The sequence below is a fragment of the Aythya ferina genome, assembly GCF_964211825.1.
Source record: "Aythya ferina genome assembly, chromosome: 7".
Lineage (NCBI taxonomy): Eukaryota > Metazoa > Chordata > Aves > Anseriformes > Anatidae > Aythya > Aythya ferina.
Window position 1 is genome coordinate 4,235,080 of NC_140302.1, and position 27,590 is coordinate 4,262,669.

The 27,590-nt window shown below is 36.0% G+C and overlaps 2 protein-coding genes across 10 annotated transcripts in view; one reads left to right on the forward strand and one right to left on the reverse strand.

Moving 5' to 3' along the window:
- Window positions 1-13,022, forward strand: part of LRRTM3 (leucine rich repeat transmembrane neuronal 3) — an 89,610-nt gene extending 76,588 nt beyond the window's left edge. For both annotated transcript variants that reach the window (XM_084526490.1, XM_084526489.1), the window contains one exon: window positions 10,943-13,022. In XM_084526490.1, coding sequence (XP_084382616.1) covers window positions 10,943-11,152 — 210 coding nt within the window. In that variant the 3' untranslated portion in view covers window positions 11,153-13,022. The remainder of the gene's footprint in view (window positions 1-10,942) is intronic.
- The window catches only part of CTNNA3 (catenin alpha 3), a 468,549-nt gene that overhangs the window by 329,204 nt on the left and 111,755 nt on the right, over window positions 1-27,590 (reverse strand). Inside the window, exon 8 of one of the 8 annotated variants that reach the window (XM_084526479.1) lies at window positions 24,384-24,702. The exons of the other annotated variants lie outside the window; for them this stretch is intronic. Coding sequence (XP_084382605.1) covers window positions 24,652-24,702 — 51 coding nt within the window. The 3' untranslated portion in view covers window positions 24,384-24,651. Of the gene's footprint in view, window positions 1-24,383; window positions 24,703-27,590 lie in introns of those variants that run through there. 8 annotated transcript variants of the gene reach the window in all.

A 27,590-nucleotide genomic window follows, 5' to 3' on the forward strand; every position in this document is an offset into this window, starting at 1 on the left:
GAAAGGAGCTTAAAAAAAGAAAATTGCTTCATTAGCACAAATACTAAATAATATAAGGGCATATCTTAATTAAAGAAAACAAATACTATATTGCTACTACTGTCCATTACCTCAGAAAATAACAATTTTGTATTTGTCAAGTAAACACAGTGAGCTTTTGAAGATCCGTTACTAAGAACTGAAAGAATCACATGCACCATGCTCTGCATCCATCAGATTTATGTTGAAAAAACTCTTGGTTTTTAAGCTGCATCCAATATCAGCATTCTATTACAAAGTTGTTCTGTTTTTAAAAAGCATCTCTTTCTTTAATTTACTAAAATAATTACACAGAGCTTATTCGCTAATGTATGTAGCTGTAAATACTTCACTCAAATCAGTTTTAGGCAATTACAGTGTTTTATAGAAATATACAAAGCACTGCTCATTTTATAGTAAATTCTAAAACCTGAGCCTGTTAGCAGCATTTTATTTGCATATTAAATACAATTTTTCCTTTATTTTTAAAGCATGTATTAAATTCTATTAACATATGTTGCCAGGTAGAAATCCTACTTTTGGTTTAACTTCTGTGTTTTGGGTTGTTTTTCCCAATACCCTTTAGGAAGTCTCTCTGAGCGGGTCCATCAATTTGCCTACCAGTAACAAAGAAAGAGGACTTCATTCCCTTCAGGGACAGCCTCTGCCAAAATTCACTAACTTTTTGGCACCATTCAAAAGGTTTTTTAAGATACATGAGGATGCCTTTGTTCAAACAATTTGAAAAGAGCAATGTGCTGGTTATTTAACTAAAGTATAACAGTAACTATATGGAGAAGCAGTATTTTGCCTGTTTTAGTTGTTTTTTGAATAGACAGATGATGATCCAATTCTTTCCACTCCTCATTTGTAAAGTATCGTTGGGCAACAGGATCCAACCTCCCAGAACAAGGACTCTTCCCTAATAGCTGTCTTTTTTCATGACCTGTATACACCTTGTTATCGCCCCCTCAACTTTTTGTGATGCCCTGGCATTAGCCGACCCTAATGCACAGCTGCAGATCTCCACTGACAGCATTAACTTCTTTCCAGCCAAGCAAGTTGCTCCTAGCTCCTTCTTTTTCAGCAAGGCAAAGCTACCTAAGAGCAATAACAACAGAAACAAAAGCTTAGCCTTCTGTTGGGCATGTAAGAAAGCACACAAGTATGTGTTTGGAGGGGAAAAGGGAAGACAGGAAGGATGGGAATTCTGTAATTCTGTGCTGTATGTACTAACTTTTCCACTGAGAATACAGGTGTTACATACTACACAACATTTTTAAAATAAAACACTTCTTACAATAAACAAACCATTTAAGAGTCAACAAATGTTTGAATTCCAAAGCAACCTGCATCTTCCAAAGAATGTAAGGATCACACCAAGCTCAGCACTTGAAGACATTATTTGGATTTGAGGCAGGTACTTGCAGAGACTTTGGAATCAAACAATTACTGAAAGGATTAAAGCAGTCTCAGTATGGGTCTTCTGTCTCTGACAGGTAAATCTGGATTAGTCATTGAAATACTATTTCTTATATCATAAGCTGATGCAAGCTATGAATTTAAGTTATAACTTTTAATTTTATTTATTAATTTGAGAATACCATGCAGCAGGGAACACTGCTCTGGTTAAGATGTACAAAGAGGAATTTGTATCACAGATCAAAGACCCACAGTTAACACAATGATTTTTCATAAGCAGTTTCCTACATCTGAAGAGGCATTTTCATTATGTCTTTTAAATGAATCGGTACATGTCACACCTCAGTATGCTTTGACCAGCCTCAAGCACTGACCAGAATTGCCTCAGAAAACAATAAGCAGTACAAAGTGGCATCAGAGAAGGGTAAGGTGCTGCTTGGCTGCTTCTGTTTTGTTTGCTAGTTTCAACCTTTCTTGCACACCTCCTAAAGCACCTGAGACTTGAGATTTCACTAACTAGATATATTCATGAGTTCATATCACCGAACACTGAATGGCTCAGTATTACTGAAAATCAGCTGAGAGAGAGAAACCAAACTGGGAGAGTAAATAAGGTTTCTTCATTGCTCTCAGTAGCAGTGCAAGTTCTCTTCCCATCAGAGCTTTTGACCCGACATCTTTTAGCTCACAACAACTCCAATTTATACAAACACAAGAATAACAACATGGATGTCGCATCAGTTCAGTCTAATAGGCCAGTTGCAACTGCATGCAACAGTTGGCACAATCAGACTTTGGGCACTATGAAACTGTTTAAATATCAAGGCTAACAGTTCACACTCAAAATATAAAACAGCAATTAGTGGTTTCACTGTGACTTAGTTTCTGCACCACCAGCCCTTCCTGGATCCTTTCCTGTAGTCAGGAAAACATATGTTGGCACTTACAGAAAGAGGGCGTTAGGGCACCTTACTAAAAAGGTAGCCCAAGAGAGAAGAAGATGAAGAAAAGTAAAGGTGAATAAAACAATAGACTAGTGGCAGCAAACAACAATGTAACAGGAAGATGGGAGAGGTTATACAAAATATGGGTAATAAGGATGTTCCCTCTTCAAGAGGGAAAAAAAGAAAACTTTCAAATGAGAAGTAAAAAAGGGGTAATTGTTGAGAGATAATGGTGGAAAGAGAGAAAGGGTAAAGAAGAAAGAGGAATACATTTGCATCTTCACTATTACCAAGTTTCCTGATTATTTCCTGTTAGAGCTGTAAGAACTTCAGCTTTTCCTCAAGTAAGATTAGTAACTCATCTTCAAGAAGTAAACAATAAGCTAAAGATTGTATTAACGAAAATATCCTATTCTTAAGGTTGGTTTATGACTTCTTCGGCATCTGACTCCTTGCTCTGAATATTTCATCTTCTGGTTTCTTTGGTCTTATGTATTTCTGCTGCTGTTTAATTTCTCTGCAAACAAGCCTGATGAAAAGTAATGAGATTGCCTGTCACAGCACTAAGGGGATATTAAAATTGCTCGTTACATTAAAATAATTAGAGAAGAATAAAGAAAATTAGATGACATTAATCATACTCTACACAAGCCTATCCAGTATATGAGAACGTAACCTTTGAAGAATGGGGCCCTTGAAAAAAAATATTTCTGCCTTATAAAGAGTCCAACTATCAACCATAACAATCACGCTTAATGAAAATGTGTAAATATAGCTGTAGTCTGTGCTGTAACTGCTTAGATATAGCTGCTTTTCAGCGATTTTTGCTCATTAAGAGAAATACCACAGAATACCACACGCAGACCTTTCTCTCCACAGAGCTCTCCTAAACAAAAACTCTTCCCTTTGGTTTCTGCAAGACCTCCTCCATGACCAGGCCCTAGGGTATTTAATTAATTCTCTAACTGTTCACTACAGGCACACTAAAGTTTAACTAAGCCTGGCTTGCAAACATTTTCAAAAACTTAATTGTAACACATTGTTTCCTCAACTTTATCATACTATAGGTTTTTGCTTGCTTGTTTTGTTGTTATTTTACAAAAAATACACACACAAAAAAAAAGTGTAATATAAACAGAATGAATCTCAGACCAGCTTGTTGGTTCCTTTCATTCAGCTTCCTTTCCCTCTAACAAGAGCATCTAATTTTCTTTTTAGTGTTCTGGAAATTTCAGAGAAGGGAAAGAGCTGCACCGACCTCCTTTAACCTCATCCTCAAGAATCACAAGCTAATGTGTATCATACAGACACGCTTACCTACATATGGGTGGCTTGCAAATTTATTTTCCTTCAGCTTTCCTTACAAAATATATTATTTACTTTTTAAAGCTGTCTTCTTCACATGTTTTTATTCATGAAAATTCTTCCTTTTTTAAGATTGTCTAACTACTGTTAACTTACAAATTGTAAGTGAAATACAGTATGATGGTCAGATTCTCTAAGTGCAGCTAATTTTACTAAGACAAAAATATTTAGTTTTTTCTATATGTAACAAATGCTTGCTATCAATTACTTTGAACTGAATACATAATTTATCCAGCATCTAAAGTAAAAGCTTTATCTGTGTTGATTTATTTTTAGTCCCACAAAGTTCAGAGCTGTCTTTTTGAAATAGTTCAGTAATTATGCTTTCAACAGACCCTATCAATAACTACCAAGTTTTCTACACAAATGAAAAACAAATCAAAAAGCTAAAACGGTTAGAGATTAAGAGAGCTGGATCTAATTGTATTAACATTTTTAGAAGTAATTTAGGACAATATAAACTTAATTATTAAATATCATGAAGCATATTTCAGTCCATGCATCAAGTGAAAGGATACATTTTTATTCATAATCACACACTCTGAAACCTACTCCCTAATTCTATGTTCTCCAGGAGATGTTGAAGGATTGTTATTTAAAAACTAAAAATAATAAGTCTGCTACTGATGGGGATTAAAGCAAAAGAACAAACAAATAAAGAAAAAGCCTCAAAAATGCAGTGCGGCTATTTGCCTTGTCAGGTAGGCTAATATTTAGGACATATCCATTTTTGAAAATTAACAGCTAACATTAATGTCTAACTAAAATCAAATTTAGTACATATTGCTTTCAAAGCCAAGCGAGCAATTAAAGCTAATCAAGTCTCAAGTTGTTCACATCCCACGAATGTCACTTTCTTTGCAGGAAGGAAGGAGATGAAGCAAATGTCACCCTGTTCAAATTTTGAGAAAATTCACAACATGCAAGACAGAACATCCAGCAACTAGGAAACCACAAACTATTTCTTATTCTGAACCCTAATGAACTGAATTAGAATAAAAAATAAAACCTCGTTAGTTGGTCTTCCTTTTTCCAACCTTCTACTACTACCTTAAAATAGAAAGAAAGGGGCCAAACTCTACAGCAGCTGTTATCAACTGTTCATTTTGGCACTTCAAAAACTGGTAAAGGTCATTTTTGAAACTCGTATATTCAGCTTGCTGGTTATTTTTTCTGATTCTTTCTACTTTAAGATACCAAATACACATTGACAGGACTAGCAAAAATTGTCATGCTTTCTCATGGAACCCAACAGAGGGAACCCTGTACCCTCTCCGATCACAACAAAAATCACCAACAGCCTTCCCTTTACATATCAAACATTCAACACAAAGCTTTAAAGTAACAACCATTGTTTTCAAGGTGATTTTTATATTTTATTTCCATCATCATTCTCCTCTCCCTGGGAATATGCTGCAACATAAATTACTAAAAATTCATGTTAAACATTGAACGGGTAACAAAATACTACTGGTAGACTGTAATTCTATTCATATGCTTTCTGAAGTTTTCTTTCTGGTGCTGTGTTTTGTTGTTTTTTTTGCTGTGCGGTTGTTGGTTTTATTTTATTTTATCCGTATCAGTGTAAATGCAGGGCATTCAACCACAAGCACTGCAAGTAAAGCCTGCAAACAGCAGCTATTTCAATAGGAGGTTTGAAATAATATGGTTCTTCTATTGCCATGGAGACAACTGGTCCTCATGTTCAGTGTGACTGAATGCATGGTTCAAAAAGCTTGAAATACAGATAGATACAGTGATACAGACCTCCCATCTGTCCTTTGCTTCCTCATTCTTGTCTTTCTCTGATGGAAGTACAGTTACTTCACGTGTTTGATCTAGCATGACAGAGGAGATTGGGTACAAAACAGATGCATACATGTAGCTATACGTGTTTGGATTCTGCTGCATTATTTCCCACCATGTGGGACCCCAAGTTAGGTAACCAAAGACTGACAAGTTGGAATAGAAAGACTACCAAACCCAAGCAGAGCACACGAAGCATATTACTACTGGACTTTATTGCCCAGATTTAGTGCAGAGAAGGAAATTATAGCAAAAGCAAGCGTTTTTGAAAAACAGACAGTATATTGGAAGTATATACAACATTGGGAGAGAACTGCCCTTGAATTGAAAACACTTAATGCCTTGGGTTAATGCCTTCCTCACTGAGGGGGCATTAACTTAACATCTGTGTGAACAACAAACTTGCTATTTGATGAAAACTATTATGACCATTTTGCACTTTCCATAGGTTTTTAATTACAGCCTGAACTGAGTTGGAATTAATTTTGAGAGAAGCAAAAAAAACTTGCAAATACCTTCTCCCTTTGAGTTTCCTTCACTGGCGCAACTCCTCCCTGCCACTCACAAGTAAAGCCGGCCGAGTTAATGCCGATGCCTTGTGACATTTCTTGCTGAAGTTCTGACCAGTTGATCTAACAACAGCTGCCCTTTCCCAGGCCTTTAGAGCCTGGGCTTTGAAAGGTTGATGTATGCAGATGCAAGTTCTAAAGAACAACCACTTAAGAATGTATAAATTATTTCTACTTTAAAGAAAGCCAAGATGTTTAAAAGTGACTAGCAGTTCTGCAGGCATCCATTGTCAGCTCTTTAAAGGGACCAGAAGTTGCTTCACAGGAAGGCCCCTTCACAGCATATGCAAGCACCACCACCAAGAAGGAACTTCTGCTAACATTCCCCCCAGCTGAGGTACATTTTGTCAGAGGAGCTAGGAGGATCTAACTGTGAAACCATGACTCTCCCAAATTGGCTTTAACAGGTTTATCTATGCCTTTAACAGAAGCTTGAGTTTCATTTTCTCCCCTTGTTTCATGGCACAGCACTTCTAAGTAAATACTTGCTTGAAGAAGCAGACGGTGAAAGCAATTGGCTCTTTCCATAACAACACATACCAGACAGCTCTAGGGTTTTCACAGAAAGCCACTGCATATGCTACTTAAGAGATAAAATAAGGGACTTGTCAAATGCAATACATGCCTAAATCACAGAGAGGATTTAAATGCAGGTGTGCAGGGGCAGGAGACAGTGAAAGGAAGGTACAGGACAATCTTGGTGTTGCCCTGGTGTAAGACTCCTTAGGTAACAGGGGCTCAGCTTCCAGGAGAAGCCCTCTAAGAAGTCTGAATGAATATTCTGGTTAGTTCTTGTGTAACTACTGAGAAAGCAGGACCCTGCCAGTACTTCAAATACTCTAAGACCTGCCCAGGTTATTGGAAGAAAACAGGGACAACTAAGAAACTGCCAGGCTATTACCCTGTGCTTGGTGTGCATATTCAGCTGGTTTTCTTTCTCCAGCAGTAGCTGCAACAGCTTCTAACACTTGAGTCCAACAATTCACAACCCTGCTATAGTCCACCAGCACTGGAACATGACTTTTTGAGTTACATTATTAAATACCATTTTCTCCGCATCTTATATGCCAAAAAAAGTTAATACACTCCTTTTAGTGAAATATTAGTGTTAGAGGGCAAAGGAAAATGATTTGGGAAAAATCACTCCCCCTTTGAGAGGAAAAACAGGACAAAGAAAACAGAGTAAAATGTTAGGAAGGGTGTGTGGTAAAATCTCAGATAGGCATTACAGTCCCCTGTAATGTTTTATATGAAAACAGAAAGGCACCTATAGAGGACCGTACGGAAGGTAGGTAGACATGAAAATCTTGGCAACTGTGCCTACAGCCTTTTGTGCAAGGTAGAAATGGAAGATAAAAGCATGGCTCAAGATAGATGATGCATAGATTAGAAATATAGGAAAAGAGTAAATGCTTCTAACCATGCTGAAGACAAGGTCCTAATGGACCTTTGGATTAGGCAAGTTGGGACGTTAAGAGGGGGCTGTAAAAGTGGAGGTGGAAAAACAATGTACTACGTGACAACTCATCTGCAAGTGAGCAAGGTGGTGGGAAATGGATATTTACAGAAAAATAAAGACAACTGGGAAATAGTGAATAGTAAATATCATTACAAAGAGTTCAGTGATGCTTTGCTGAGGACAGCATTCAATAATGAGGTTCACAGGTATGAGAAATAGGAGAGAAACTAGGATTTCTGGAGGCTCCCAAATGAAGACAGAAATGGCCTTCACTTTGCAATTCAAAGACTGAAATCAGGTTGTTAAGATTCATGGAAGAGACAATTTAGGTAAGGGTTCCTAAACATGTTAATTATAATTTATTATATTCTATTCCCTATCTAATAAACCCAAGGTGTTTTATTCCTCTAAAGCCTTTTCATTTTACATGCTGAGGAATTCAAAAATAGTAGTACTAAAAATTTAACCACCAATAAATTTAAATAATATGATGAAAAAAAAAAATCACACAAAAAAAAAACAGTGAATGAAAAAATATCAGGTTGGAGTTTTACATGAAATAATAGCCATTTTCACAGTGGTCATGAATAAGGCTTTAATTTTGACTCATGCCAATAAAACCTGTATGATTTTACAAGGGTTTGTTACAATTATTTATTTACTTACTGAAGCCAATAGCAAACCTCCACTAACTTCGATATGAAACATGAATATGCTGATGTACATCCGAAACATATAACCATATACTGACACATTATATTCCCATGCCTGTGTTGTAATGACATTCTTACATTTTCAGAGCTCTGTATTATGACTCCTTCACTTCATTACTTCCAGCTTTCAGTTCATTTTATTCCTATATTTCACTGTGGAGCCTGGTTTACTTCGTTGTGTTTTTTTTTATTCCTCCCTCCTGTTCATGACCTGTATTTTTTCGGCTCCCTCTCTCTGCCATCTTCACAGATGGAGATCCTCTACCCTATCATATTTTCCCATGCCTACATTCTTGACTGCAGATCTGTGGGTATGCCCTTATCACTTCAGTTTCCAACCCTTCATTTCCAAGGTTCTGTGACTTAGTCATGAAATCCCCCCAGCAGCTTTGAACACCACATATGCATTAAATTTTACAAAATACCAAAATCCCGAGGCTGAAAATATTGCCTGTAAGTCTAAATACAATAAATTAAGAAAAAAATTGCAATTTTTTTTCTTATGAAAGCCAAGCCAAGGTCAGGCAATCAGATAAAAAACACAGCCACGACACCAGAAGCTTAATAAATTCTGTATGTCTTTGCTAGAACCTTTCCATCTTTGCTAACTGCCAAGATACTCATCTGCAGCTAGAAGCATTCCCATCTCCAATCAGTTTACATCTGTTTAGTAGCAAATATACTTCTGCAATCTGGATAAAATAATCTGTTTCCTGCAGACCTTCATAATTGCTAGAAAGAAATAGGAACCAAAAACACCACTCCCACACAGCACCTTCCTTTTTAATCTGTGGCATCTTTTCCTTTCAAGTTCCAGTGAGGATCAAAACACAAATGTGAAATCATCTACATCCCAGACACTGGATTAAATTCTTGTCAGGACTGACCATAATGATTTTTTTTAAAACAATCTGGCTTTCTACATAGCTTTGTAACTGTAACCTTTTAGCTGCATTTTCTATGTAAAATAAGTCTGAAGTTTTAGACTTCCCTACCAGATAAGATATAAGGTTGTGGAACTCTTTTTCCCCAGCACTGTACAGAAATTTAATACCATGCAATGAAATTCAGCTTGCAGAACAGATGCTCCCCTGAATAGTAATTGCAATTTTAAAGCTTCTGAACTGTAAATCTGAGATAAGCCTAGGCTTTTTGGATGCTCACCTAATCTAAACCTGAACTCCAAACAATCTGAAGTTCACACACCGCTAGTAATGAAACAATGCAGAGTTTTTTACTCTAGAACTGCTGTCAAAGAGATGAGACCTGACATCACAAATGCTGTGCTATTACTGATTTACATTATTAGAAATAAAAACTCTGGGGAAGATGAGGTTTATAGAGAGAGCGCTTTTCCCAAGACATTTATCACTTTCAGAACAGGAATAGAGAAATGCACAGGAAATACAGACAGGGATGTTCCTTGTCTAATTACCATGCCACAAGGGTTGACATCTCTGTTCCAGAGCTATGACCAGGGAGACCCAAAGTGATCCAGCACAGCCAGACAGCAGTAAAACAGCAGCTGGTAGCAGTCTCTCGTGATGTTTACAAATGAGCTGTGGTATGAACTGGAGCATCTAAGAAGTTTTCTTCCCAAATACTTACACTGAACAAAACACTGCAGATGGTCAGATCCTGACCTGCCCAGGAAAAAGAGACAGAAGGGGGTGGGGAATACACTGCTACACTGTTAAGGAGGGAAAAAAAGATGCAATAAGAGAGGAGGAGTAGGTAAGAAGAAAGAATATGGCAAGTTTTATAATAGACCTGAATATCAAAAATTACCTACAGGAGAGGGTTTTGCATTCTACTCAAGTACTTTTTTCACCGTTTGATTCTCTTTATATATATAAGAATACATCTAAAGGTAGAAATACATACAATTCAAAGTCTGCATTTGTTTCATGTATGATTCAAAAGCATATTGCAGATAATTCTATGCTGAAATGTGTTCAAAACCCCCCCAAAAAAACAGTCAAAAATAATTTAGCAACTTTTCAGCCTAAAGCATTTGAACTAAACCTACAATAGAAAAGCTTCCAGCTATCACAGCCTAACGGTGGATGAAGCTACCACCCACCATGGCGCTTCTTTTACTGCAGGCTGCTAGATTCCATGTTTATGCTACAATAGGAAATGTGCTGATCTGTGGGTATTTCCCAGGAGACCAAAGATATTGCACACACTGACACATTCAAGCAAGATACACTTTTAAACTTCAAAATCCATTTAAATTTCATTTGAAATATTGCATTTAACCCCAACTGAGTCACTCTTTCTCCTCCCTGATAGACTGATTTTATCAGAGGCTAATTATATTCTAAAGATGGAGTTCAATCGCATCTTAATACAAACCTGACTCCTTCACAGCACTCGCACACACTAGCACATTTGTAGTCCTATGCCACAAAGATCAAAGATGGTAGTTGCTGGACTTACAACAACTTAGGAAAGACCAGGGTTTGGGTGGGGTGGAGGGAATAGAGGGAGAGGTATAAGGAAACAATTTTTTTTACATGCAGCACTGTGCTTGGTTTTAGCCAGTATTTTTAGATAGCTCGTTTCCTTAACATCAAATTCTTGCAAAAAGGTTTGGATTATGCCTTGGCAACTGGCTCGTTTTCATCTTTGTTTTTCCCCCAGATTCCGCTGGCTATGAATGTGTCAACATTTCTTGCCTATGATCAGCCCACGATAAGTTACTGTGGAGTACATCATGAACTGCTTGCTCACAAGGCTTATGACTCGAATGCCCGGGAAGAAACAGTGGAAACACACCTAGAAACTGATCTGGATCTGAGCACAATAACAACAGCAGCACGAATCAAGGAACACAGTCAGCAGCTGGCTTAACTGATGGGGTTTTTTTGGTGGTAGTGGTGATTTATTTTTTTTCCCGTAGCAGAGGCTGCAACCAAATTCTATGTAACATTACTGACAGAAATGACAAGACATAATAATATGGATTCTAGGATCCCTGTTCAATTTAAAAAAGAACCACAAAGATTAATTGTTTCAAGTCTACAATTTGTAATTAGTTAAGTTGTGCAGTATTTTTTGACTTCAGAGTATGACCCTTGAAGTGAATCTTTTTTCAAAACTCATCCTACCTACCTGTATAAACTGTACAGATGTAATGTATTTTTCATATTGTAAAGTTTCAATTACCAAGAACAGCTGGTATGTACAGTACCATAATTTAATTACATCTTACAAGTTTCAGTTTCTAAAGTTTTAAATTAACAAAAGTTATTTCTTGTGTTATTCAGTTACTCTGTTTTGTAGGGATCATTTTGTTACTGCTTTTGTGCCCAGAAAACTTTAATCTAAAATTCTGTCCTTTGCAGAATATGCACCATTTTTACCATGTTTAAAGTGTAGAATTTTATCTACTTGTTCCAGAAGTAATATATTAACCAAAAGGAGGGTTTAACTACTCAGACTTCTAAGAAATTCTTGAAATACATAGCCAAGTTTTCTTATAAATGAAAATCAAAAAGAAAAATTATATTCACAGTTTTCCTCAGACTTGCCTCTTGCCTTGAAAAACAGCCTGATTTTAAATCAGAAAAATGTAATGATGAACAGATGTATTTTAACAACAAAGTTTATGTATGCAACTGTTAACCAACACTGACGAAGTTTTGTAAAGCCCCGCTGTTCTGCAAGACAACATGAACAGGAGGCTTCAATAGGCAGCTGTCTTCACAAAATCTGCTCTGAAAGCATAGCCTGCCAAACCAGGCATTTGTATTTCATTTTAAAGATACAGGGGCCAAAACCCACTTCTGTCAAAGACAGTTGCTGACAGATGTGGCAACAGAAATAAGCCCTCAAAGTTATATTAGTGCTAGACTGTAAAATGTTACTCAAAAGCAAGAAACTTCTACTTTGCTGGAAATTATAGCTATTTGGACCAAATGGTAAAGGTTAATAGTCCTTTAACATGTTGCATCTAGCTAAGAAAAAAAATCTTCAGCCACAAATGTAGTATTAAGTCTTTAACAATTACTACATTGCTTATTTGTCTACCATTTAATATTGAAGCATTCTTATATCCCATTCATCGGTTTTAAATCTTCAAGACTTCTCAATACTGTATGAGAATTACTTTTATAACACTACCCTCAATTTGTAATCATAAAAGATTACAGAAATTTGAGAAACATAGTATTCCATACTGACTGGGTGAAATATCAAAGGGAACAGAAGCCTTCCAAAATACAGGAGAAAAGTTTCATATGGTGAAGCAACTTTTTTATAATAAAGAGAAATTATATAACCACAATCTATTTTTCTGAATGTTTATCCCACCGTATTTTCATGTAGCTTCAAAGCAGAAGACTGAAATTTAAAATTACAATTCAACTGTTTGTACAAAATATAAAGCAACTATAATGAAGAATAACTTCAAAATACTGTTAACAAATTAATCTACATTCACTATCTTTTAAGTGGAAACAGTGTCAAAACAGAATACATTGTACTGTTTATTTATTTAGCATCTTAGATTTTGTAACATATTTTGCATAAATTATTTGTTATTCAAAACATTACTCGTCTTTTTAAGACTCATCTTAAGCCTCCACATTTCAGTTTCTTATATCTTTGCTATGTGGGTTCTTGAATTTCTGGTCATCTTCTACAGCTCTGGAATTTTACTATGCACAGTTTGAAAATACATTTTGCTAACTATAAAATGAAAGCAAAGATGCAGCCATCATTCTGGAGTCGAGTGACATTTGTACTGCAGGAAAAAGTTAACTGCTTTCTTTCAAAGATATTTTAAGGTTCAACATTTAGCCATTCTAGTCACGATCGAAGGCTGGAGTTCTTAGACTCAAATGCCATCCTTCCAAGAGATTATTTCAGTTACTCTTACTCTGCCCTTCCTTATTTTCACTTTGACTGACTGCCCTCTAATATTTACGGTGTGTGAATGGGGTTCTGCCATTGATGTAATTACTCAAAACGCACTGGTGCTCAAAGGCTCCAAGTACTTCCAGTTTATGGAGAACTATACAATAGGAATATTTTCCACATTAGACACTCTAATGAACTTAGAGCCATCAATTTCTCGATAAAAGCATGAAAAATATTTTCTTATGCCAAGACAAAATCTTTTTGATAAAATTGGGTAAAGAAGCACAACTGGGTATACACACACATTCACGTAACACAAATGTTTCTCCTTTTGTTACTTTCCCTCAACAATGAAGCATTCATTAGTGACTGTGGTTTGTCTTGGACCTCTCCTGAAACACTGGTTGTTTTAGACAAATATATCAGTAAGAGACTGGTAGAAAACAGGGTGACAGAAGTAGGAGCAATTTTGCACCCCACAGCTCTGCTGTATTAGTGCTATCAATTTTTACAGAAACAGAATTTCTAGGCTGGGAGAGACCTCAAGATCATCGAGTCCAACCTCTGACCTAACGCTAACAGTCCCCACTAAACCATATCCCTAAGCTCTACATCTAAAGGTCTTTTAAAGACTTCCAGGGATGGTGACTCCACCACTTCCCTGGGCAGAATTTCAGGCTTTCTAACCCTGCTGGGCCACTCTTTGACCTCAACTATTTCTCTTCAGTGCTCGGACAGACACACAGAGCATCCTTGGGCTTAAATCACAGAATATCCTGAGTCGGAGGGGACCACAAAGATCACTGAGTCCAACTCTTGGCTCTGCACAGGACCACTTAAAACTCAGACCATGTGTCTGAGAGCATTGTCCAAACCCTTCTTGAACTCGGACAGGCTCGGTGCCATGACCACTGCCCTGGGCAGCCTGTCCCAGTGCCTCACCACCCTCTGGGTGCAGAATCTTTCCCTAACCCCCAGCCTCACCCTGCCCTGTCCCAGCTCCGTGCCGTTCCCTCAGGTCCTGTCGCTGTCCCCAGAGAGCAGAGCTCAGCGCCTGCCCCTCCGCTCCCCTCGTGAGGCAGCTGCAGGCCGCCATGAGGCCTCCCCTCATCTCCTCTTCTCAATGCTGAACAAACTAAGTGAAAGAAGCAGAATATCCACCCCAACATAGAGAGATAAAACATGCATTTCTGTAAGCATCACTGGATACCGTTTTTTTCATGGACAGCATCAATTTGAAACTTGCTATTCTCAGCAAGATGTATGTCTACAAGGACATTAGATGACAGGTAGGTACCTTCCCTAAATTATATTAAAGAAAAATAATCTGCATACAGCTAACAAGGACTTACTCTTTAGGTCCTGCTTTAGGTGTATGCACATTGACTTTCAAAGAGATTGTTGCCAGCTATATGCTGACTCAAAGCACACGGAAATACTAAATGCTTCAGTTACGCGGTCTAAACAAAGACCTATCAGATGTAGAAAAAAGAACAGTGCTATAAGCTATAAATTTGCAAGAAGAAAGCAGGCTGAACCTGTAGGTGTAGGGTCAAATATTTATTTACAGAAGGCCACTTTCATATAGCATTTCCCTTTGAAATAAGATGCATAAAACAGAAATAGAGGTAGCTAACAGTATCAATCTCAGTCAAGTGATACCACCAGACCTTGGCAAAGCATTTTATCAAGAGAACTAGGCAAACTTATTATGCTTGAAAAATACAAACTGATGAATAGTGTAACCTCTATCAATCAATAAATAATAATGGTAAAAAAAAAAAATAAAATAGCCAATTTTCAACATAAATCAACAAGCAACAACTTACACCATCCATCAGTGGACTGTGGTTGTAAAGCAGTTTACCAGGCCAAAACACCTACTAGGAAGTTGAGTGCAATTATCTGAAATCTGGTCCTATCTGAGGAAAAAGGTATAGATGAAGATTTATGATTAATCTGACAAATTATCACGTCTTGAGACCTAAATACATGTAAGTATATTAAAAAAATACAAACCAAAGTAACATCAACACAAAAAAAGAAAATGGCAATTTCAATTTAAAAAGTAATCAAAATGTGCAGTGTAAGTTTTTGCACACACTATGCAAGGGACCAGGGGGCTACCATAAACAAATAATAGTAATAATAACATATATATGCAGTTTATACTGATACAAGCGTACATATATATATATAATTTGACAATATACAACAAACCACAACGATCTCTTTACTCTTTACCTATTACTGTTATTTCCAATCCTCAGACTGGACAAGAGAACAGAAATTCTGCAAAAACTGAAACACAAATGGAAAAAGAACTCTGCAAGTACACCACCATGGACAAGAAAAATAAAGCCAGGATTCCAGTACCAAAGGAATTTGCTTTACTAGTAATGTAGCTACTCAGATATGGTTAATGTAAACAAATGACACAATCACGTATAGTGTCAAATACAAACTGCTCTACTTAGTTCCCAACTGGTCTAGCAGAAATACCTTTAGTGAAAAGGTAAACTTTGAAACACTGAAGAGTAGCCCCGGTTTCCAGAAGTTTTAATCAGTTAAACATCCTTGATGGCTGCTGAGATATGAATCAAGTTGGCTCTCTTCCAAAGGCTAGCAGCCACTCAATAGTTTACTGGTTATCAGCTGAATATAAATTGAAACCAGTAAATGATTTAAGAGGCTACTTTCAATATATCATTGTAACTTCTTGGAAGACTGAATATTTCTCTTTGTAACACAGCACCTAATGAAAAATTTTAGTCTGATCTTTAAACGTAAAGACAAAAAAATCCAGAACATCTCTCCCTATTTTCAGGAACAAAGCATAAATATCTGCAAAAGAACTTAATAATGGTTCTACACAGTCACATCAAAGGTACCTCAAGGCCTGATAAGCTGTCTTGAACAGCAGCTAAAAGATGAAGCCTGAGGAAGAGCTAAAGAATGGTGCAAGCACACTGCAGTGTTTCTCCAGAACGCCCTCCTCAGACACCAACAGTTCGTAGGCCAGGGTCACACAGAGCTAAAGGTAGTGTGTTAGTAAGTCCTTCGGTGAGTCTTTTGAGTCCCCTTGAAGCCACGTGAATTTTTTAACACTCACGTCCTACAGGAAGTAAATTTACTTTGACAAGACAAGTCACCACTTTTCTTTCTTCTCACAATGAATGATAGAGTAGCGTGATAAAAATGTTTTTCACTTCCATTTCTGAGCAAGAAATATAATTGTCATGTAATTAGTAATGACAAACTGATGACTTCCAAGTAGTTTGAATAACATCCATCTGGCCATCTAAAGCATAGATGTTATCTGATACCCTATATATTTAATCACAGATTTCCTGCTGGGAGTTAAAACCGAGATTCAGCTCACCAGAAAGCAGAATAATTTTTCAGCTTTCTCAAGTCCATCAAAATGGTAAAAGAACAAACTAAAAAACTTTCTCACAAAGTACTGCAGAACAATTTCCAACACAGAAATACATACATGAACCTCTCATTCTATATGGGTTTGACTGTACAATCCATACGTAAAGCAGATGCTCACTAAATGCCTAAGAAAATCTCAACCATTTAAGTGAATTAATAGTGCTATCCTAACATAACAAGGCCAAATTCCATTCTCCTGCTCTAATTATAGAACCTGATTAATTTTAATTATAAAGTTTCAGAATAAATCAACTTGAACATCATCAGAGTTCATGATTAATGTAATTTTAATGAACACCTAAGGAATTAACATTTTGCCACTGGAACCTTGCTAAGAATTTTTATGTGGAGCTGAAGTGCAATATGTACCATTGTGAAAATCCCACATGGCACAGAGCTTTGAGTCTACTTTATCAACATCAATTTTGTATGTAAATAAATCATTCTTAAAACTGTCTCTTTAGATGGCTAGCTACAACGGAGCACCTTCTGTGTAACAGGAAATGGCTCTGCAACATGGAACTCATTATGCCCAGTCCTGTCCCATTAAAGACCTAATACACTCGTAATCGTGGACACTTCAAAGTATCACCCCACCTACAGCCACGATGCATGTAATGGTGGTAATTTACAAGTGAGTGTTAGTTAATGTTTCATTAATATAGGATTTCTTGGGATCAACATCACAGCCTTATTAATGTCAAATGACCTAAACAGAATGAATGTTATTGTAAGGCACACTGAAGGAATCGAAAATGTTCAGTTACATAAGAACAGTTTTTCCAGCTTTCAGAGGGTACTTTTCACTTTGTATTTAAGAAACAGACTTTATGGTGGATGCAATTCAGCAATAGCTCTATCTACAATCTAATCCCGAAGTAATTGCACCAATGAAATATATTTCAAAGTCAAATAATTCAGGCTTTCTATATACTAATTCTGTGCTTTTTAGAGAACAAAAACTCACCAGCTAGGGATGAGAACATTCATAAATAACAGATGATGTGTCCCTCCAGCACTATGTACTTCCATAATTTCAGTAGTTTTATGAAAAGTGTGTTATAAATGAGGCAGGGAAAGACAATAACTGAACCATTTGTATTGGACACATTTTGTTTTCATTTGTCCATTCAAATGAAATATTGAAACTGATTTATTTTTCTAGTAATGAGGATGCTCCTGTCTTCTACCTTTTGCTGTTGCTAACTTTATCTTTACATGTAAAGAACCTATAACTCATATGATTAGTCCAGACTTCAATATGAAAAGGCCTTATTTTCATTTTCAGGAAGGGAAAAAATACAGTTATCAATGGTATAATTAAATACATACGTAAGATCCAGGAATGGGATTTTTTTTTTACTTGTCTAATGCTGAAGCATTATTTAGACACTTTTTTTTCTTTACTCTTCTGCATTTTGCCTCTTTCTCCAAGTTCTGACTGTCACAATTGAGAATGCAATAAAAAAAAAACTATTTGGGCTGAGGCACTGGAGTTAAAACGAAGTGTTAAATACCTTTCAGGTATCAATTTCCAGAACTGAAGAGGTTTGCTGCCTACTGAGCACACACTACAGCTTGTCTGACTCGAGTGCCTTTTGCTTCACTACTAGATCCTGCAAATATAAACTCACAAATATGTTAACATAGTCACATGCAAATTTTTCTTTCTACCACAACACAGGTCGGGAGGGTTTTTTGCATCTGTTTACACACTAAAGCCTTAAATACATATGAATAACAGATTTCAGCAGAAAGTGTTCTAACTCCACTTTCATCAAGTGTTTACAAAAAGAATGTTTTAAAAGGAACTGAAAGGGGTGAAGATGATGTCTGCCCTATCTAAAAGTAAAATCAACTTTACTGTGATAGGTGTTCCTGTAATTTCTTTTGAAATCTCCAGTATCTTGAGGTTGGAACATGGAATCTCCATCCATCCATGTTCACACTTAACTGTTCTTCCTATTAGGATATTTTTCCTTATGCCTAACCTGAATCTCCCTAACTTCAATGTAAGCTTTATTGGTTCTCACATCCACACTGACAACAGAAAAGAAATTAATCCTTTTCTCTTCACAAGCAGCTTTCCAGTATTGGCTTACTCTTTTCCCTTAATTCGTTTTCCAAATGACTGTAATTGCTATTTGTACACTTTGTAGGTTTACACCCAGATGTCCCAGTTATATCGATAACGGCTGTACAGGTTATACTACTGACTGAAAGTCTCATGATGATCTAACAAAATAAAGCACGGTATTTTCCAAAATTTCAGGCTTTCAAAAAGACAGATACAGTGCATGTGAAATGACCGACACAATTTTTAGAACTTTTTTTTTTAATGATAAATAGGAATGGAGTTAGTGAAGCTGACTAAGCATTGTTGATTTAATTTCTATTTCCATTTTTAAAAGGTTATAATTCCTAAGAATTATGCAAGAGTCTTATCTATTCTCTAGCTTAAATGCTGCAATTTCTAATCTACTCTCTCCCTGAAGGTTTCTGCTATGTTTCTGTAGAAGACCCCTTGAACCCAAAAGGAATTGTGCTGAAGATAACTGGTCCCAAACAAGCGTAAGATCTGCTTCTGTTCTGCACCGCAGGATCAATCTCATCATTTGAATTTCAAGTGACAAGTGTAATGTAAATTGCTGCCTGACTCCTTGGCACTTGTTCTTCTTTCTTTTATTCTCTACCTGTGTGCATTTTGGCTCAGGATTTTTGAACTTCCACCTCTTCTTTAGCAAAAGAAACACAGGATTATAAACTTATTTTGGATGATTTACACTAACTTACATTCTAAGATTGATTCATGTAATATGCAAAAATCTTATTAAAAAACAAATTATTTTTACAGAAAGAACAAATTAATTTCTGCTTTCAGAAGTAAGCATTAATGGCCTATTGAAAGATTTTGTGTTTCAGATTTTCTTCTACAAAATTTCAGGTGGGGGCAGTTGTGAAGAGACAATCCTCATGCCACAAAAATCCAACAGTTACTAGAATAAGAGACTCATAGTGATAGCTAAAACTTGAAATGCAGATTTAAATGCAGAAATAATTGCATGTCACTTCTGAGAAGAGATGTAAAGAAAGTGGATATAAGCATTTTGGATGCAACTAAATTATGTTGCAGGAACAAAATACATGTTCAAAATAAATGATACGGAGCTAACACAGAAGGTATTTAAAGGTGGGTTTTAAAAGGAGGTACAGGCTGATAAAGCACTACATAAGAAAGAAATGGAAAGGATTAAATTTAAGTCTAGACTGAAGACACAGAATTAATCAATCTGATCATGAAACAGACTTCTGACTTCCTCGCAAATGAAAAACATTTTATTTCCAGTTTTTGTAGTATTAACTAACTTTTGTGTATCTGAGTAATCAGAAGGACAGCATCCAAATGTAAATCATTCGGAGTGGTAAAGCTGGCTTTATAGACGTGAACTGGAAGGAGTAACTGAGCACAGGGAAAAAGCAGACATTGCCACCATACACAAACATGTACATCTCAATTTTCTAACTGATTCAGAAGGCAAAAAAACATATCAAAGTTTCTTTCTTAAAAATCAATTGTTACTGCTATTGACCTGTTTCATCTAAGAGTTTAGGGAAACACAGAGAAATGAAAAATAAATGGAAGACAGAATTACTAAAAAAAGGTTTTGAAAATGTAAGGTCACCGAAGTATTGCTCATATGAAAATTAATCCAAATACAAGGGACAATGAGCATGTATAATGCTGCCTATCAAAAGCAGTCAGAGGTCTGCTATGCTTTAGCAGCATATTCTCCCATTAACCACACGGTTTTCAAGACTAAGTGATAAAGGTAACCTTGGAAAATAATTAAAAAATTAAACAAACATTATAAAAGGTAAATCTTTTACTTGCAGCATCAACTAGACAACTAAGCTGAAATCCTGTGAGTTGCTTCTTTTCTAAGTGTATTGTCTGACAGACAGTGCTGGAGAGATAAATAAGGAAACCAGCAATTAAGAATGAGAATGAACAGCACTAACTACCAATAACAACTCTTGAGATCCACATAGCTATTACTCAGGCAGAAAAGCAATAATCTTTAAAGCTGTCCAAAAATGAATCAGCATTTCACTGAAAAACATATCTGTCTATGCCAAGAACTTTAGGAAATACATCCAACTAGGTAAAAAAAAAAATCATTCTACATGTATCTAAAGAGAAGGGGTGGAACAATATCCAAAAATGAGGAAAGATAGGAGAGAAAACAGTAAGAGAAGCATACAAAAAAGTTGAACAAAAAGATCCAACCATGAATAACTACAAAGAACCTGACAACACTACATTATCTGGCCAGTACGGTAACAGATTAATATGAACAAATAAGCAGAAAAAGTGACAATGGGAAGGCCCAAATTAAACTGTTCATTTACAACGATCAGATGCAATCCTCCGGGGGAAGAGTAGTGAACACGGTGACATCTAGATTCAACACATTTTTACTGCCATGGCAGATGAGGTAGACAAGTTAACTAAGATGCTATGTTACATCAGAAGGATAGGACAGTAGCACCTTGAAGACACTACTATGGGAACTGATGGTATCTTTTCAGCTTGAATACTTCATTCTGTTTGGACACCTCAAAGTACATACATTTGTTTCCTTCTGACAAAACAAAAAAAAATCTTTTACCTTTAGTAAAAGCACACAGGAAAAGGTAAAATACTCTGCTCCCAAAATTCGTATAAAAATAATAGCTTTGCAGTCAGATATACTTTATTTAAGGATGATGAAGCAGACTTTGTGGGTTGCAGAACCTTATAAATCTTTTCTGATTTCTTTTGGGGTAGAGGGAAAAGGGGAACTGTTCAAGGAAAAGATGATAGATTACATTTGCCTGTGAGTAATAAGGCTTCCTACAAGGACAAACGGCATAGACTCTGAGTGGTTACACACAGTTTGAGGCCCAAAGAGACATACAGAGTCTCGTTATGGTCAGAAATTTCATCGGCAACAAAACGTTGATAAAAAATGAATGAAGAAAACACGATGAATTCACAACATTTTATGCAACTTTTCTACTAGTTTGCTTAGCTTAAACACTAGGTCAAGCCTAAATTTCTCCTCTACTGTGCAGAAGTAATGCAATTCCTTTAGCTTCAGCAGGAATTCTTCTGTCTTGCAGCGTGAATATCAGCAGAAAAAGAAAATAGAAAAATGGCATAGAGGAAATGTGAAAACATCAAAGAGAACACTATTCGTATAAACAAGGGACAGTAACAAGACATTTTTAAAATAATAGGAAGTATATTTTTCAAAGAAAGTATAAGATATTGCAATAAACATGGGTGTCTTTCAATGTAGGCAACAATAAAATGCATGCACAAACCACACTCTTTAAAAAGCAGAAAAGACTCCTTAAAGAAAATTACACAGAGCTGAGTTTAAGTACCTGAAACAAGATGATTGTCTCCACTAATGTTAGTTAATGTTCCACCATTGGCTTCAGCAGATTAGACCTTTAAAATTTACAGGATTTGGGCCCTTTTATGGTTGAGATTAAGCAACAGAGGTATGAATGAGTGTTTTATGTAGCACAGTTTGAGATAGGCAATGGCCTGTCTCACATGAGCCAAGCACACAATGAGGTACTTGTCTGCGAACACCTGAGATTCTTCCTATACTTTGAAAGCATATCTGATGAGAGGGCAACTCATTCCTTTTCATACTGAAAGAACCAACTCATCAAGACAGAGATTTAAAAACTTTTAATTAATGAGTCACTGAGAAGATGCTATTTGGAGCCACAGGAGACTGGTCCCCTCTTGGCCAGAACTGAAATGGAGCCTTCTCCACGTCCTCCTTATGAGAAACAAAAAGGTTTTAACTCACTAAAGCTACGTTGTATCGCAACACAATTCCAAAAGACTGAAAACTCCGACCTGCTGGATAAAAGATACAAAAAGTCGAAGTGTCAGTTAGCCAATCCCCTCCCCTGCTCATCATGTACCCTTTCCTTTAAGCTGGTGATCAAGCTAAGTATTCTCATCGATTTTTTTTTTTTTTTTTTTTTTTTTTTTTTTGAGATGCAAAAATTGTACGTAAACCCCACCAGATCCTGAGAAAACAGTATCTTCTTTCTCTGAAGTCTCCTCCAAGAGATCCTCAGTTCCCAGCTCAGGAAACTCCTGACCTTTATCTCAGCTGAGCATGCTCAACCATGCTCAAAGGAAGTGTATTCTTCCTTCCTTCAGGAAAGCTTCACCTGAACAAGAGGTTACAGAGGCCAAAAAAGGAAAGTAAGCAACCTTTCTCCCTGCCTTGAGCCAAAATATAACATACAGTAACAGTCAGTAAATAGTAAACAATCAAACAGCAAAAATGATACCATCAATCACATCATCCCAGAACAACAGGAGTCACAGCTTATATAACAGTCTATAGATCAAAAGTGTCAGAATAAGTTAATTTTTTCTTTTTTGTACTTTTAGGAACTTGAGGCTATTTTCGCAGTTGCTTTATGTATTACTTCAGCACAAGCCAAGAAGATATTGAATGAGAATTCATTAGCAGCTGGTCAACTGTAAACAGTCCATCAATCATTTTATTTCCTTACTGTCGGCAATTTTAATTTCAACTCTGAAAAAAACCTTGTGCTTTAAACTGTGAAATATATCACATAAAATAGTGACATTTGATAGTATATTTTCAGATTCTCAGACCAACCGGGAAAAAGCCATTTCAATACATAATGAAGCTATTCTTCCTTTGTAGCCAACAAAACTCATGTAAAATTAAAAAAAAAAAGCTTCTTCAAGTTGAGCAGATGAATGAACTACAGTCTATTCCAGAATAAATTCATCACTTTGTGCCTAAAGCTCCAGTAAAAAAATCTGAAAGAATTGCAAAGCTCCCTTATGCCTTATAATTACATGATTTCTGCCCGAAAAGAAGCAAATACGAAGTCTGTGTTGTCTTACATTCCAGTCTGTCATACATCAACCATTAACTATACATGTACCTTTCATCTGAAACCCAGAATAGGTAGGTCCATAACTGCCTCGTTACCCAATTTTTTAAAAGAGCATAATACAAAGTGCATACAGAATACACTGAGAGCATAAACATTTAACAGCACGCCCACCCATCACGAGGTCTGTCAAGCTGGCTGTTTCTCTGCCGAAGCTGTTAGCAAAGTTTCATCTGGCTGGCAAAACACTAGGTAAATCAGTCCTCCCAGAGACGAAAGAAAGCCAAGCAGTATTATTACCTCTGGCATAAAAACAGTAAGAACAGGGATTCTGACATTTCTTAAAATATATAAATATTAAACATAACATTAAGTACTAACAGCAATGTTAAATATTAAATACTACTATTTATTGCATCTTACACTAACACTGGTAAATTATTTCTGCCTTAGAACCAAATACAAGCAATATTTTCTTTATTGTTGAGTTGTTGTTTTTACAGTACATAGCAGCTTTCTTCGGAAAAAAAGATAATATGAAAGAATAGCTCAGTTATTACACAAATGTAATATTTCATTTTAATCTTGTACAGCAAAATTCCAATCTTTTCTTTCTTGTATTTAAGTTCCAGCTCATGAACAGATCATAGGATATAAAATTGTTAAGTGGATTCTAAACTACTAAATTTAGATGAATCTTTCTAAGGTAGTTATAAATTTGATAGGGTAAAAATTTACTGCTACTATGATCAGCTGAATCACTGTTAAATGTACTACTTGCATGCCAAGAGCTCATGAGGAAACAAACTCTTAGTATATATACAAATACTACTAGTAGGTTCATTTGTATTCCAACCCTTTCCCCAATACTGAATGAAATTGAACAGGCAAAATCACGCCCAAGGGAATGTCATCTGCCACTTTCTAACCTCATCCTTTCCTTCATCATTTGGTGTGTCTCTCTCCCCCATGACCACAAAAATGCCTTACCAGAGTCAGTCATGCCATGCTGGTGACATTCACACTGTGTTCCAGGGCAGTTGTCTTCAAATGCTTCCATAAGGACCTCGCAGCCTCCCTCAGACTAAAAGCTAAGTTAACTGCTAATGGCACCAGAAGATGGTTGCTGTCCCACTATGGAAGGAATGGACAAGCTGGAGGAGAAGCACAGAAGTTAATGCTATGAAGAACACTTCCCAGTTCTTTCATGAGCTCTGCCTGGCATTCCTGTGTCACGTACAACACACAGACTCATGCAGAGCTGCCCTCCATCATGAAAGGGACAGTCTCAGGTCCTGCAAGGTGACAGAGATGAGACTTCTTTGCCAAGATAAACTTTTTGCTGCTGTGTGACAATGTACTGCTCAGCAAAGTAGTTCTTATTTAAAGAACAGTTGCCTAAGTAAGTGGTTGCTCATTTAAAGTTCTTATTTTCTTCTATTACATTGCATTCAAACTCATTACCAGTCTTTGCTTCTCCAGGAAAGAGCTGAATATATTCTGTAAAGAAGGAGCAGGAGGAATTCCTTCAACAGTTATCTCCTTTTACAGACTGATAATTCTTCCTACACAATATTAAGGTTTTGAAAAAAAATTAGAAACATTGCTATCAAATAGAAAAGACAATCCTAGATTATTGCTGACTACAGCCTCTAGTTAGGTAGCTGCCCTATCTTTTTGTTTCATCTTTGTGTAAGTTTGCTTTAATTTTTGATTCTGGTAATGAAACAATTGATAAAATGTAGAATAACCTAAGATAGCAGGGATTTTCCAATCTATAGAGCAATTAGAACAATTTACTTTATTTAATGTATTCTACTAAGCTTTGCAGCTGTCTGATTTGAGACATTTATTTGCTTCACATACTCAAACAGAAGGAAAATGTGCGCACTGGTACCATAAGCTTAGAAAATAACCACAAGAGGTACTTTCTGAGTAAAGCTGATCTTGAAATGATTTATCTATCTATCTATATAAAATAATATGGTGATGAGACTTTGCTTGTCTATTTACTTTTTCAGCCTTCTGATCATTCTTATTGGTCACCATTACAATAATACAAGAGAATATTCTTACTACTTCAAATCCATCTAATTATTGCACAAATATATTTATGATGGACAGGTTCCTTATTTAGCTATTCAACATTTTTTAAGAAAAGAATTTATGACAATAATTTAAAGAGATTATTTAAGATAATCACATTTGAAAATTTAAGTGAAGAATTTAAGGTTTGCTTCGAAGAAAATTCTTGTTTGTTAAAAAAATGGGTTTGATATTAATTCATAATATAAATATTCTAATAGGAGTCCTCTAAAGTATAAATGACTGATCTTTTTAATAAGAATTGTTACATAAACAAGAAGTAAATGCTCTCTAATCTGAAACCAAATACAGTGTAGAAGTATATCTGAGCAACAAAAACCAGCTGTGCTACACAGAGAGAAAACCCAACAGAAATGCATTTTGAAACAGCAGGCTCCAGCAGTGATCCTAGAAACAGCATACTAACATTTAGAAGAATGCTCAGTGTAACATCATCAAGAAAATAGGAAATTGGTCAAGAAAAACCTCGTATATTGACAGCAACTTAGCACAAACTGAAAAAAAAATAATCTTGTGAGTTAAACAGCTAGGTGGATGTTCAGATAACAAACATTTGTAATACTCATTTGCAATGTTTTTTTAATTATTTATTTATTATCATAATAAAGACTATTGATTATGAATTATTGATTATCATAATCAAGACATTATTTCAGCTGGGGAACACAGAAAATGGTACGCTACTGAAGGTTCCCTGAAAAAAAAAATTCGTCTTCAGCAACCTAATATATTTCCAGCGCTGTCAGGTGTACCGCATTCAAATTCCTATTGTACTGAATCATCCTCTACAGAGCCATGACTCGCTCATCACCCTACGTTACTTCAATGCAAGCCTTAAGTTAAGATCCGATTAATCCTAGAAATAGCTTGGCTCAGAACCGTTAAATGAAAACAGGGCTTAAGAACAGAAAATCTTTCATTATCTTTCTCTAGCTCATGTCTGTACATCCCAGTTTACTGCAAAGTCTGTAAGACCACATATAAACAGATAAATTTAACTGCAGCTTATTTTTTAACTGTAAATCTATTTAGGAAATTCACTAGATTACTTTTGTTTTTTAAGCACACTAAAACCTTTTTCCTGAATATTTCATATCTAATTTTCCTTTAAAACTAACCGACTGACAAAGTAACATTAAAAAAATAATTTTCAATTACCCATATAATATGTATGGAAACCCACCACAGGAGTATTGAAAGTCAACTTAATTAAGTACTCGACCGATGTCAGCAAGAGAATTATGAAAACTACATGTTTTCCTCTATAAATGCCAGCATAATACGCCATATGGGCATATCAATTTTGCTGGAATTAATCTTTTTTTTTTCCTGAAGACATCATATTCAATAAAGTTATTAAAAAACCCTGAATAAGACAAATCTGAGTGACACTTTCCACCCACACATCACACTGTGTATATAAATTTGAAATTTATGTAGTTTACATTTGCTATACATGACTTGCAGACTTCTCTAGAATAGCAGTTTTTGAAAAAGTTTGAATATGAACAGAAAAATAAGAACATTTAAATCCATTCTTTTTACAGAAAGACGTGAGTATAGTTCTGTTTGGACGTGTGCCAGCACAGAAATAAAGGAAAAAAAGATTTCAGGAAGACGTCAGAGGTCTATATAATGATGTACTTGACTTAACTTAACTCATCATGTCCTTCCAGGAGTTTCACCAACAGCAAAAAACAACAAGAAAAAAGGGACAAACTGTGTGAAAACACTAAAATATACATATTGAGACTTACCACCATATAATCTGTGGACTGGTTGCAATATTTATGATACCTGACAAGAACTCCTCTTGCAACATAATTTTAATACACATCACCCTAGCAGTTCTCTATAGAAGAGTAAACAGAATTTGGCAGGCTCTAACATGAGATTTCAGTGTAATAAGTCATGAAAAATGTATTCATGAAGTAAA